The following is a 13,999-nucleotide window of genomic DNA, read 5'->3' as shown; positions in this document are numbered from 1 at the left end:
CCTGAGAACACACAGTAGGGCACAGGCTATGACCGCTACACTCCTGATTCGACACTCTCTCTTTCTCCGCCCACAATCAATCAATCTCTATTTAATCTCGGAGAACATTGAGGGTGACCCTCACTTACAATGTTGCCGAGTTGATACAGAACAAGGGATAAAAAAAAATGACTGAGGTAGGTATAAAAATAAATAAATAAAATAAAATAAAATAAAATATAATAAAACATTATAAATAAAAATACATAAAAATACAGTAAAAGATTAAACACAATAATTAAAATGTAGCTAAAATGTAAAAGTTAATCAAATCAAATCAAAATAAAAGGAGAATAAGATCAAAAAGTAAACTAAAAATAATTAAAATAACTAAAATAATGATAAAATAATCATAATTAAAATAAGAATATGAATAATAATAAATAAACAAACAAATAAATAATAAAATAATGAAAATGAGACAATAATGGTAAAAAATCAGGTAGAACAGTGTGAGGCAGAGTTGAGGTGGTTAGAGAGTAAGAGTTTAAAATGACTGAGTGACCCAGTGAGCTGAGCTTTAGGGTTCCCTGTAGTGAGTTCCAGCTCTCTGGCGCTCTGTAACTCACCCTGTTTTGGTACTCCTGCTCTTTCAGCCTGGCTTCACTCAGCAGGGTGGTCTTCTCAGCAAGCTGGACCTGAGCAAGGCAGGTGAGATGGGTGAGGTCACTAACTAACAGGCTGATTAGTGACAACTGTTCAAAATTCAACTTTTATAAGAAAGAAAAAGAAAACAAAGAATCTCACCTGAAGTTCTTCAAGACCCTGAAAGACAAGAGGAAACAACATATGAACCTTTGGCATGTTGACAATATGACATACAATAAACAGTATTGTGCAAAAGTCAGAGACCACCCTTTATTTATTTAATTTCCAGTCAAAACAGCCATCGTTCACTTGAAGTTCATTTTGCAGCACTGAGAACAAAAAGCAGAAAAATGCATGTTTAACAGAAAATTACACAAAAGTCTAAATCTAATCTCAGCTTCACTCTCTCCCTTTATTCCAGCTTCCATTCTTTACAGGAGACTCACTTTCAGCTCCTCAAAGAATCTGCAGACACACCTCCAAAGTTCAGTCTGAGAAGCTGGTTGATCATTTTCTGAAGTAATCAAACGCATTCAGTGGTGTTGAGGTCTGGACTCTGGGGTGGTCAGTCCATCGTTCAGCTTCTTTGTTTGATGTGTCCGTCTCCTTTTCTCAGTGAGGTTCTTCTTGATCAGCTACACATCCTTTCAGACCCACAGCGCTGAGTCGTCTTCTCACAGTGGAAGGATGGACAGAAACACCTGTGGATGTTTTCAGATCTGAAGCAGCTTGATTTTCTCCTCTCTCTCAGAGATGAAAGCTTTAAGTGCTGTTTATCTGATGGGGGCAGTTTTGGGGTCAACCAGGTCTTCCAGGTGGCTGTTAGGAGACACCTTTTCTCTCCAGTTTCAGTTTTTAAACTCTGGGGTGGTCAGTCCACTGTTCTTATTTTACTCTGACTATCTCTTTACTTGTGCAAGCGAATTATTGTATATTTCATCTCTTCAGAAATATCTCTTGAAAAACGATAAAGTGAATTAAAGTGAATAACATGTACATAACGGCTGTTTTGACTGGAAATATAAAAGGGTCTTTGACTTTTGCACAGCACTGTAAAAAACAGAAATTAAAATGACTAAATGTTCTACAAACTAAAATATAAAATGTGGCCTGTGAAAAAGTGTACAAAAGCAGCACATTCTGTATTTTATGTTTAATGTTAATAAATATAAGTTAATATATATAACGTAACCAAAATTAGCAGAAAAATGTTTTTTTTTATTTATTTATTTTATTTTTAATTAGATTTTTTTTTAACTATCCTAATTTAATCTCTATTTTTTTTTTCAATTCAATGATTTTTTTATTTTAAATCTATCGTTTTCATCATGTTTTTACTTTTTTTTTTTTAGTTTTTTTAAACAACTCTGTAGTTTCTGATCTGTAAAGCACTTTGAATGACAGCAGTGTATGAAAGGCGCTATATAAATGAACATGCCTTGCCTGTGCAGGATGCATTAACTTACTTTCACCTAAAAAAATCAACAAACTATGCAATTTGACCAGGTACAAGTACAGTGTATGGAACGGGACGTGCACAAATGGAGACAATAAGCAGAGAACCTTCCTTATGGTGGGTCATCTGGGACTTAACGTATTCAAAAACGTATATATAAGCGATGACATCAGGCTAGAAAAATGCAGAATGGGAACTAGGCTGAATCTCGACTTAGTGAGGGCGAAAAAAAGCCTCTGAAACTGCAACACATGGGGGAAAAACTTCCCTCCTGCTCTCCACCTCCAAATGTGCTCACCCAAGAGTCACACGCAACATAAATCTACCAGCCCCGGCGCTCTCTGAGGAGCTAATTGAGAACAGGGATTTAAAACCTCGTCTCCTATGGATCTTTCAAACTGATCTGTACAAGAAGCTCATTGTTTTTTTGGAGAGCTGCCATTTCGCTTCAGCAAGACTTCTGCTGTATAAGAATTCTAGTTGCCCTCGGATGAGAGAACATAACGGTATATTTTACGAGGACGTAAACGGCTCCATCTGGTAACGGTCGTGGGAACCTCTTCTGCATACCTGAGGACCGCTGAGGCTCCTCTGCTGCAACTCCTCCAGCTCTTTCTGCACCTCCCACACGCGAGTGCCCATCTCCTCCTCTCGGCTCTGCAAGCACAGCGCTCAGCTCCATTAGACCTTCATATACAGGAATCGTTTTCATGCAGTAAATAAGGAAACAAATCCGCTGTTCTCGAGTCCGAATGCTCGGCATAGTTATCTGTCAGAACGTTAAGTGTGGATTTAAAACCCTGCAGGTATGAATCACATAACACAGCACCGTGGGGAGCGAGAGGAGGTGGCGTGTGGTGTAATGGTTTCCTGATGATGCGCCAATTATGTGCTGAAAAGCAATGTTAGTGCAAGGATGAGTCTCTGCAGAGTTCACTTAAAATTACGGCCCCTCAAGACAGCCGAGACGTGCCAAAGCATTTCAGCAGCATTTAGAAATGCTGTTAATGGATGTAATATTTCAGGCCTGCAAGGCAGACTTATTTTTCATAATAAACACCCCTCCTTTTCTTTTCTTTTTGGGCAAACTTCAAAACGGGAAGCAGTTTGTTACCTAAAGAGACGCACTATTGCTTAATAATGCGACTCCTTTGGGTGATAAACTGCTACCGATGCACAGAAATGAAAATTCCTGGCCGAAACTGAAATGAGAGACACACCTGTCCAAAAACCAAAATCCAAAACTGAAAGGATGTTTTTATATTTGCCATTTTATGGATGTTTCTGAATAAACATACTAAACATAAAACTACAAGGAAATAATAATGAAAATAGTACAGATGCACCAATCGTCAATTTTTCTTATCGATTCATTTTCCGGTTTCTTTACAGCCAAATTGATCACAGGCTTCAGATTTAGTGCACAGCATAGTTGGGGTTGTGATGTCACAGCGCACGGGTATTTGGTTGGTTCTGATTGGTCTAACTCCTCTACAGACAGTTCACTAACTCTCATTAGGGTAAATCTTCCCACTTAAATCTTAAGACAGGGTCTTTAATAAGTTTTGTTAATAATACAGACTTTAATTAAAACTGCAGAGTTTACAAACTGCAAACTGCACTCTAGGTCTATATAAACATTCAGCTCTGCCCACAAGAGACAAACTTAGTGTGAATGTGCAATTAACTGTGACTAACACTGGACTAAATGATAAAAATAAACTTGTACTGTTGTCAGAATGAATACTTTTCAGCTCACCTGAATGACCTGCTCGTAACGCTGGACAGTTCTGTTCAGATCATCTTCTTTTTGGGCGATTACCTTCTGGAGCTGACTGGCCTCCTCTCGATGGATTTCTATGAGATGTGCTTCCACAATTTGGGCTTTTTCTGCATAGAAGAATCAAAGAGGACACAATTAAGCTCACACAGCTTCCATAATATAGGAGGTGAAAGCCTGTGAGAAAATATGGACGTTCATAATGACATAAAGAGCCCATATCCACCGATCAGGCATAACATTCTGACCACCTCCTTGTTTCTACGCTCATTGTCCATTTTATCAGCTCCACTTACTATATAGGGTCACTTTGTAGTTCTACAGTTACAGACTGTAGTCCATCTGTTTCTCTGATACTTTGTTAGCCCCCTTTTACCCTGTTCTTCAGTGGTCAGGACCCCCATGGACCCTCACAGAGCAGGTACTATTTGGGTGGTGGATCATTCTCAGCACTGCAGTAACACTGACGTGGTGGTGGTGTGTTAGTGTGTGTTGTGCTGGTCTGAGTGGATCAGACACAGCAGTGCTGCGGTATATTTATTATATTTTAATTTATTTAGTATTTTTTGCTTTGTTTTTCTTTGTTTTTTGTATGTATACAATGCTGCCCTGCTGTAGAGTGATTAGCTGAGCCTTGCCACAAGCATTTCAATGCATGAATGTCCTGACACGTCATGCAAATTACATAAACTTCAAACTTATATAGAAGCATTTTCTTTACTAAAGAACCATCTTTCTTAAGAGTGTACATCAAAGTCTTTTATTTAAAAAAAATAAACTGAGGAATATTTCTCCCCAAACACGGACCATTTAAACCACTTTCATTCATTCCAAACCAGCTAGAAAACAGGCGCAACTCAAACATCCAGGATGTGAAATATAAAGTTTAATCTGTCATGCAAATGAGACTCTGCTCTTACCAATGGTTTCCTTTACTGAAGCTTCAAGTTCTTTCTCTTTCAGAGCCATCTGGGTGTTGAACTCCCGCATCAACTGCTTAAGAGCGGAGTTGTGTTTCATTTCCATGTCTTCCATTTCAAGTCTGTTAAAAATAAAAAAATATATAATATAATATAATATAATATATAATAAGTGTTTTAGCTCAGTAATACAAATATTTAGTAAAAGACAGAACTGCTGGTCAAATGATATGTTTTGTTAATTCTCTAAGTGAAAGTACATTCTCTACACACTTCGGTACATTTTAATGCACAACTGCTGTTTATTTACTGAATTCAACATATTGGGAAAACACACAATGTGGCCACATTATATATATTATATCCATATCACTGTTGTCGGAAGAAAACCTTTTATCTCCAAAATGGTAACTTTACAGGAGAAGGAAAAAAACACACTTTACTTCTAATGTAAGTCAGTGGAACCAGACTTTTTTCCGAGTCATTTTGGGCCGTTTCTTTCGGTCCATTCATCATGAAATTTACAAACAATGTAAAGAGCAACAGGCTTTTTCACATTATGTCAAAAACTGAAAAATGACAAAAATGGAGACACAAGGTTTTCTTCCAACAGCAGCGATATTATATTATATATATTATTTTTTCCAATATGTTAAACTCAATAAATACACAGAAATTAAACACTACAAAATGAGTGTTTTCTGTAAAAGGTGTGTTATTTTCATTTAGAAAATCAACGAAACAAGTAATTTGACCAAATGTTTGCACACGACTGTATGCTTTAATATCCGAGTGTCAACTGAACCATTTTTCGGGAATGATAACAGGAAGAAACAAAGTGAGCACGAGTCTTCTTACTTCAGCTTCTGTTCATTCTCCTCTGCCACTTCTTTCCTCAGGTATTCCAGCTCCTTTTCATGCTCCTTCCTCAACGAGCGGAGGTCTTTCTGTAGTCGGGTGTAATCTTTCTGGATCTTCTGCTTCTCGTTCTCTGCTTCCATCAGTTTTCTTTCTAGATCGTTCTCCGAGCCTTTGGACTCGTCGGTAAGAACATTGGCCTCTCTGAGTTCCCCTTGTGAGCTCTGCTGGGCTTTAAGCTGGTCCTCTTTTTCTTCCAGGCTTCTGCTAAGTTCCTGAAGCTTCATCTCGTACTCTTTCACCAAGAGATCCTTCTCAGTCTTCCAGTCCTCTTCTTTCCCGTTTGCGTCCCTTTCTTCTATCGTAACGGATCTCACAGGCTCCATTGCTAAGACACTGTTAGTCTGCTCCACAGAGCATTCTTCCCTTTGTATGGCACTGGCCTCTTTCTCCTTAAGCTGGACCTGGAGATTTGAGCAGGTCTTCTGAAGCTCCTGGACCAGTGTGGTCTGTTCCGAAAGTTCTGCTTCAAGCCTGCTGATCTCAGCTTGGTGGACAGTACTCTGTTCCTCCAGCTCCCTGAGCTTCGAAAGGGCCTCCTCCTGTCTTGCCGCGGCCAACTCCTCTTTGGAAGACGCGTCTTTGTGAAGAGCGGCCAACTTCTCCTCATACATGTCCTTCAAAGTTTGCGACGAGCTCTCTCGCTGTAACTCTTCATCATGTCGCACTTGCTCCAGGTGCTTTGAGTGCTCTTCCTTGAGGTTGTTCATGGCCTCCTCCATGATCCTCCCATTCTCCTCCAACCTCACAATCTGCTGTTCCCTCTCATTCTGCTTCTGCCTGACATCCTCCAGTTGTGCCTGCAGACCCTTGATGACCTGCTCCTTCTCCTCAACCTGAGAGGCCAGCTGTTTCCGAATCAAGCCGATTTTTTGCTCGGCTTTCTTCTTCAGCTCGGTGGCTTTCCCTGCGCTCTCCTCGGCCGCCTTCAAAGCCTCATCTTTTGCTTTCAGTAAATCTGCCCTCTCCCTCTCAAAGTCTCCTTGCTGGATCTCCATTTGTTGCTTGGCATCTTGGATCTTGCTCTCCAAAGACTGAAGCTTTGCCTCAAGCTCACTTCTTTGAGAGCACTGCTCCTGGGCTTGCTGGAGCTGCTGGATCAGCTCCGTCTTCTCACTCTCCCTGATGCTACAATGCTGCTGCAACTCGGCCGCTAGCTGTTCCCGTTCTTTTGTCTGTAATTCAAGACGTTCCTCTAACTCGCCGACTTTCCTCGTGCAGTTGTCCAACTCTAAGGTCAAGGCACTTACCTTCTGCTCTTTCTCGCTCAGCACCTGGTCCATCTCTGACTTACTAATAGACTGATTGTCAATGCTGGCAGTGAGTCTCTGAAGGTGCTCGTCCTTCTCCGATATCTGTCTCTCCATGTCCTCTATCTTACCTTGGAGAGACTTGACAGTGTTGTGGTTCTGAGTGAACTTGGACTCCGCTTTCTTTTTCAGCTCCGACATCTTGTTCCTGAGAGTGTCGACCTGCTCAAGAGCCAAGCTCTTTTCTTTCTCCACCCTTTCCACCGTCTCCTCCATTTGGCTTTTGAGACTCTGCTTCTCCTCACTGTGCTGCTGATTCAGCAGAGATATGGCTTCCTCCTTTTCAGTTATGCTACGTGCTAACTGGGTCTTCAGGTCATCTACGATACCCTCCAAGTAACTGATATGCAAAATATTTGCTTTAAGTTTCTCTGATATGTTTTTGTTTTCTTCATCAAGTTTTTCTATACAAACGACTTTCTCAGAAAGTACTTGGGAGTAATTGGTAGCATCTTTTTGCAAAGACTCCTTCTCAACTGTTAAGGCTTTAAGAGTTTCTGAATTCGCGCTTAGCTGAAGAACCATCTGGTCAAGAGAGCTCTTCATGCTCTGGCTCTCCTCTATGGCTCGCTGAAGCTCTTTCTCTAAAGTACCAATTTTATCGTTCTTGGCCACGATGACATTTTTAAGATGGGACACTTTCTTCTGATTATATATGACCCTATTTTGGAGGTCGCTGACTTTGGCCTCCACTTTATTGCAAAGATCGTCTGAGAATCCCTTTAATATTGCCTGCACACCTTCACACTGCTGCTCCAGCTCCTTGCTCATAGCACAGATTTGCGACTGAAACTCTTTCTCCTTCGTCAGAAGCTCCGCGGCTTTCTCTTCAAGGGTCCTCTGCAGGTCCTCACCTTCCTTACTCCTGGAAGCTTCAAGTACACTAAGCTTCATGCGTGTGTCTTCTAGCTCTTCAGACAAGGCTTGTAATCTTTCTTTACTGGTCTCTTCAGCCTTACTGAGCTGGTCCTGAAAGAGGTTCTTCTCAGTCAAGGCCTGGTTAAGATTCTTCTCTACAGTCTCTACCTGCTTTTTCAGCAAGTCTTCTCCCTCGGACAGATTTTCCAGCTTGACCGCAGCTTCCCTGAGCTCTGCTTGAAGTTTCTGTACAGTGGTTTCCCTCATTGCAAGGTCTTCCCTAAGGTTCTTCACCTCCAGCTCCACCTTGTTCTTCTCTTCTCTGCTGCCTGAAAGCTGTTGCGAGATTTCCTCCAAATCTTGCACTTTTTCTTGCAAAGTGAGCGCATGTTTCTCCTGCAACTCTTCCTCCTGCTGGCTTAGCTTCTCCTGCCAATGGCGCAGAAGGTCCTCTTGCTCATGTTTGTGGGCTCCTTGAAGCTTCTCTAACTGCTCTTTGTGATTCATCTCTAAATCAGACAAAGCATTGCTGAGACCTTCTGAGCTTGTCTGGGCCATCTCAAGGATCTTGTCTTTTACCTGTTGGTCCTTCTGCCGAAGCTCTTCGTCCTTCTTGGCTAGCTCTGCTTTGGCGCTTTCATCTTGCTCATGAAGCTTTTTCTTAAACTTTTCTTGCATTTCTTTGGTTTTCTGTTTGAATTTTTCCATCTTGGTCTCCTGGGATTTCAACTTGCTATCCATTTCTTTTTGTAGGCTCTCCAATCTTTTCTCGTAGGAACTTTTCTCCTCATCCAACTGCTTCTTTAACTGGCTTTGCTCCTCTTGCATTGCATTGCATGTTTCAGCATGTGACTTCTCTTTTTTAGCCAGATCACTGATGGCTTTCTGTACCCTTTGCTGAAGGTCTTCATTTTCAATAGTCTTCTGTTGAAGACAGTCTGCTTTCTGGTGACAGTCACTGCGACTGGCTTCAAGAAGCTTCTCCAGCTCGTTCAGCTGATTCTTTGACTGTTCCAATTCCCCCTTTAATGAGTTCAGATGACTGTTTGCCTCAGCAAGGGCCTCTTTTTCACCCTGTGCCGCATGCCGGAGATCTTCCATTCCCTTCAGCTGTGCTTCAACATCCTGTCGAGCCTGTCTGGCATCTTCTTCCAGACTTTTTCCCTTTTGAACATGATCTTCAAGCTCTTTCTCCTTCTCTTCCAGCGCCAACTTTAGTTGATTTAGATCTTCTTTCAGACTGTTTTCCACTCCTCCAAGCGTCTGCTCATGTTGATGGTTGATGCTTTCAAGCTCGGTCTGATGTTTCAACTGTTCTTCCTTCAGTCTCACCTCAAACTCTTGCTGAGCAGAGTTTTTAACAGCCTCGACGGCCGCAAGCTTTTCCTCCAGCTCCTGTTTACTCTTCTGCAGTTCGCTCAGCTCAGAGGACAAGGCTTCCAGCTCAGTCTGTTTAACATCCAGTTTCTCCAATGTTTTCTGATTTATATCTTCAACATGGGCATGAAACTCTGCTTCTTTTTCTTTCAAGAGAGTCTCAATCTCAGCTTTGTGTTTCTGCGTTAGTTCTTCAATCGCAGTGGAGTGCTGCTGGTTCAAAGCCTCTGCCTGCTCGGTCTTCCATCTTTCCAGCTCCTGCTGATGCCTCTCTTCTAGAGCAGATAGCTCAGCTTCATATTTCTTCCTCTGTTCTTCAATCTCTGCCGAAAGCTGATCTGAGTGGGTAGCCTCCTCCTGTGAGCTCTTGGCCAGAGAACTCTCCAGCTCAAGAATTCTCTACAATTTAAAAAACAAAAATTAACAGAAAAATGTAAACATTAACGGTGGCCTGAATAGTATTGTACAGACTTTGAACACTTGTTGGTGTTTCTGGATGAGCACTCGAATACTCTTTCCTAAGACTACCCTTAAAATCAATACTGACATCTCAAAATTAACCATGATTTTAAGTTTGTTAAATCGTTTTAAAAATCAAAACATTTTAGTTTTAGAATCATAAGCAGTTTTACACATTTATTCGTCCCTTTTTATGATGTCAGACAAGGAGACAGATGTGCTGTAATGTTATGTCAGATAAGGAGACAGATGTGCTGTGATGTCAGATAAGGAGACAGATGTGCTATATCAGTATGTCAGAAAAGGAGACAGATGTGCTGTGATGCCAGATAAGGAGACAGATGTGCTGTGATGCCAGATAAGGAGACAGATGTGCTGTGATGCCAGATAAGGAGACAGATGTGCTGTGATGTCAGATAAGGAGACAGATGTGCTATATCAGTATGTCAGAAAAGGAGACAGATGTGCTGTGATGCCAAATAAGGAGACAGATGTGCTGTGATGTCAGATAAGGAGACAGATGTGCTGTGATGTCAGATAAGGAGACAGATGTGCTATAATGTTATGTCAGATAAGGTGACAGACGTGCTGTGATGCCAAATAAGGAGACAGACGTGCTGTGATGCCAGATAAGGAGACAGATGTGCTGTGATGTCAGATAAGGTGACAGACGTGCTGTGTGGGTTTGCTAGGCGAGCTTAATCATACAGCATCGTTCATACACTGGGATCACAAAGACTATTTAAATTAAAATTTAAAAAGATGTTTGTGTGGGTCTGTGTGCTGAAAACAGCAATAATTAATAAGTAAATATTCATTTTTACACAACCAATTTCCAACCAATTAAACAGGCTGTTTTTGTCACTGTGCCTTTTTGTCACTGTTGTATTGCTGCGTTGTAATATTTGTAATTTAACTCTTCTCTGATTGGCTGTCCTATATTTAAAAAAATCAGTCCAGTTCAGTGTGAGTGGGCGGGGCTAAACTGCTGTAGGCCAATGTTAACATATTACAACTTAAAATGATGATACGGGCCCTTAAAACTTAATTTGTAGATTTACGTTTTTATTTTCTGTTTATATCTTACAGGAATCACCTAAGCCCGTTAGCCCCTGCGGCGGCTAAACAAGTGACTCAGCCTCTTCACCTGAACGTTGCTCAACAGTCAAAACTACAGCCAAACAAGTTAACATGTAAAAAAATACAAAATCAGGAACACCAACACTGCGAACAATGATATCTTAGCAAGTAAAAACATCTAAACTGTAGTCAATATATCTAACATTTCTTATTATGATATTATAAGATTATTTAACTTGTTTCTATATATTTTTACAGGAACGCTATCTAGACAAAGTGTCTTATTTCACTGGTAGATCATTATACTTGTTTGAGAAATAATGAAGATAATTTTGCTGATTTTAAGAAATAACGCTTTAAATAATCGGCCAATGAAATAAGACTTATAATAATCTTATCTTATAATCTTATAATGTTCGTACAGCAGTCTCATAATAAGAAATATCACATTTACAATTAACTAGACTTAAGATGTTTTCACTTGCTAAGATACATTTTGGCAGTGAACATAAACAAATACGTATTTTAATTATTCAGGCGAGTGAACATTATAGATACTGAAATCTGCTGAGCTCTCATTTGGATTGGATTCAAATTGCTGTTGACCGAGTATTTTATCTGGGCAGTGGTTAGATTTGGCCATGAAAGCACACCTCACTGTGGTGTCCTCAGATAAGGCATGTTAGGACGAGAATAAATAAACTCACAGTTCTGGCGCTCTCCAGCTCGAGCTGCAGGTCCTTGGCTTTGGCCTCGGCCTCAGCCTGCAGGGCGGCCTTCTGCAGCTCTGCTTCCTCCAGAGCCAGAGAGGCCTGCTGCTCCTTCTCCTGAGCCGTATGTGACAGCTCCTCTCGAACCTGCTCCTGAACAGCAACACCAAAACAAGGCAAACTGTTAAAGCACATTCTCATACATATCTACAATTTCATGGGCTATAAACCTAGTCAGTGTGACGTCATCAGAGGATTAAAACAACAGGACGAACGTACCACTGCCTGGTTTATCTGGGCACTTATTTCTTTGTCTTTATCAGCCAGAGCCTCCGAATGCAGACGCTCCATTTCGGATATCCTGTCTTCTGTAGATTTCTGAAAAGAAAAAACAAGATAAAAGACTTTTTAACCCCCCTCATTTATTTATTTTTAAAAAGTGTCACAAATCCTACTGCTTTAGAGTTGAATGGCATGTCTGGATACTAGGCCGGGCCTATTAAATATCGAATATTTGTTGAATCCAAAGAAACAATGCCCGTTCTAATGTCAACAACATCCATTTGAAGGGCAATTCCACCAGATTTTTCAAAATTTCTGCATAATTAAATGGTTAAGATGTAAACAGAGTGGTTCAGAGCGGTTCAGAGTGGTTTGGTGTGAAACGCTCTGTTCTAGAGAAACTTACAGAGTCAGAACTGTTCACAGTGGTGGTGATAGGAACCAGACGTCCACCTCTAAAAGCTCCCTCACAGAAAGTTACTACATGAAATGGTTATGAATTCACTGCCTGATGACTGAGACACTGTTTTATGATAGTTTAGAGAACTTAAACTCCATTCACAGTGGAGGGATACATGCAGGGTGCTGTGAGGCAAAATAGTCCCCAAAGAAAACTTATTATTTCAGATTTTCCACTATTTTCCATCATCAACATTCCATATAAACTCAGAAGACTCGTGTAGGTTCACTGGTGGTTCTGGATGGTAAATAAAATGTCTACATTTGTGTTGTAGTCATGGCGACCCCTGGTTCCTATCACCACCACTGTAAAGACATCTGAACCATTTCACACCAAACCACTCTGAATGACTCTGTTTACATCTCACACACTGAACTATGGAGGAATTTTTAATATCCCATGTAAGTCTACCTCAGCTAGGGCTCCTGTTTAAGGCCAATACGCTTTACAGCACAGTAAGCTAATAATCTAGTAATATTTATAAAGTAGTGAAGTGAGATATGCAGCTCAGCTGCTCCCTTTAGCTTCCAATGACTGTGCGATATCACCAGCATGTGGATTTAATAAAAGAAGTAATTCTCAAAGATATGTTAGAATTGACCTCTGTAATTTTTTTTAACCATATCATGAGGTTGAATCACTGGTTTAAACATAGGTTTTTAAGAATGCTTGATAATTTCTGCCGAGCGCCCTCTGGTGGATTTAAAAGAAATACCACTGATTTAGAAATCTGCACTGCAAAAAATGTCTTAGCAAGAGAAAACGCCTTAAATGTAATCAATATATCTGATGTTTCTCATTATGAGACTGTTGTAAGAATATATGACTATTTAACCTGTTTGTAGACATTTTAATTGTTTTATGTATTTTTATGTAGTGAAAGCGTTTTACTTCTTTTGTGAAATAAAAACAAGTAAAATAATCAGCCAATGGAATAAGACAATTTCATAAGACAAGATCACTTAAAACAGGATGAAAATGTCTAACAATAATTTAAATAATGAAATGTATTAGATATATTCACCACATGTAAGATGTTTCCACTTATTTTTTCAAGCACCATCTTTATTAAGAGTGCAGAATGTCTAGAAAGGTCTAGAATTTGACTTTCAGCTCCTAGCTAGGTGTAAAAGTTGTAGTGGCTTTTGGTGGAAATTCAGCTCATGGCCAGGTGGTGCAACAGTTTTAAAGCTACACCCAGAAAGTTAGAACCGACCAGGCGTAAGCCCTGTTGGTGCAGCAGCCTGCTGGTGAACTCAGACTAAAATACAGGAGTAACTGCCATAGAATTGTCTAGTTCATTCAGTTCTATGCACTTACAAGTGCACTTACCCAAAATACCATACTGCTTTCTAGATATTTCCATTTCTTAAAAATGTGTTGCTATACCAAGGTCAAAAAGTCAACGTGTATGAAATTGATTATAAGATTACTTAAAACAGGGTAAAAATGTCTGAAAATGTGTGATATATTGACTTCATGTAAGATGTTTCCACTTATTTTTCTGATATATTTTTGCAGTGTGTTTACTGCAGTTATGCACTTATTTTCTGAAAACTGAAAAATGAAGTATTTAAAATGTGAATATATTTAAATATTTAATAAACAATCAAGGAGGGAAAGCTCGAACTTGCTTTCTGTTCCCAGTTAACAGCCCTACTGTATACAGTCAATGCTTGTGCTCTGTATTAAGATTCTAAAGTATGGTCTTGATAAATCATTAGCTGACACGGTTAGTGTTGGCGTAAAGAAAATGTGTCAC

At 40.1% G+C, this 13,999-nt stretch overlaps 1 protein-coding gene across 3 annotated transcripts in view; it reads right to left on the bottom strand.

Moving 5' to 3' along the window:
* Window positions 1–13,999, bottom strand: part of golga4 (golgin A4) — an 82,153-nt gene that overhangs the window by 24,301 nt on the left and 43,853 nt on the right. For all 3 annotated transcript variants that reach the window (XM_036573617.1, XM_036573618.1, XM_036573619.1), the window contains 8 exons: window positions 11,775–11,873; window positions 11,493–11,648; window positions 5,642–9,645; window positions 4,784–4,905; window positions 3,843–3,973; window positions 2,654–2,740; window positions 787–804; window positions 609–677 (listed from right to left, as the gene is read on the bottom strand). In XM_036573617.1, the coding sequence (XP_036429510.1) occupies window positions 609–677; window positions 787–804; window positions 2,654–2,740; window positions 3,843–3,973; window positions 4,784–4,905; window positions 5,642–9,645; window positions 11,493–11,648; window positions 11,775–11,873 (4,686 nt within the window). The remainder of the gene's footprint in view (window positions 1–608; window positions 678–786; window positions 805–2,653; window positions 2,741–3,842; window positions 3,974–4,783; window positions 4,906–5,641; window positions 9,646–11,492; window positions 11,649–11,774; window positions 11,874–13,999) is intronic.

The sequence above is a fragment of the Colossoma macropomum genome, unplaced genomic scaffold (assembly GCF_904425465.1).
Source record: "Colossoma macropomum unplaced genomic scaffold, Colossoma_macropomum, whole genome shotgun sequence".
In the NCBI taxonomy this organism is placed as follows: domain Eukaryota; kingdom Metazoa; phylum Chordata; class Actinopteri; order Characiformes; family Serrasalmidae; genus Colossoma; species Colossoma macropomum.
The sequence above is the reverse complement of the archived record's forward strand: the minus strand, read 5'-3'. Positions and strand labels throughout refer to the sequence as shown.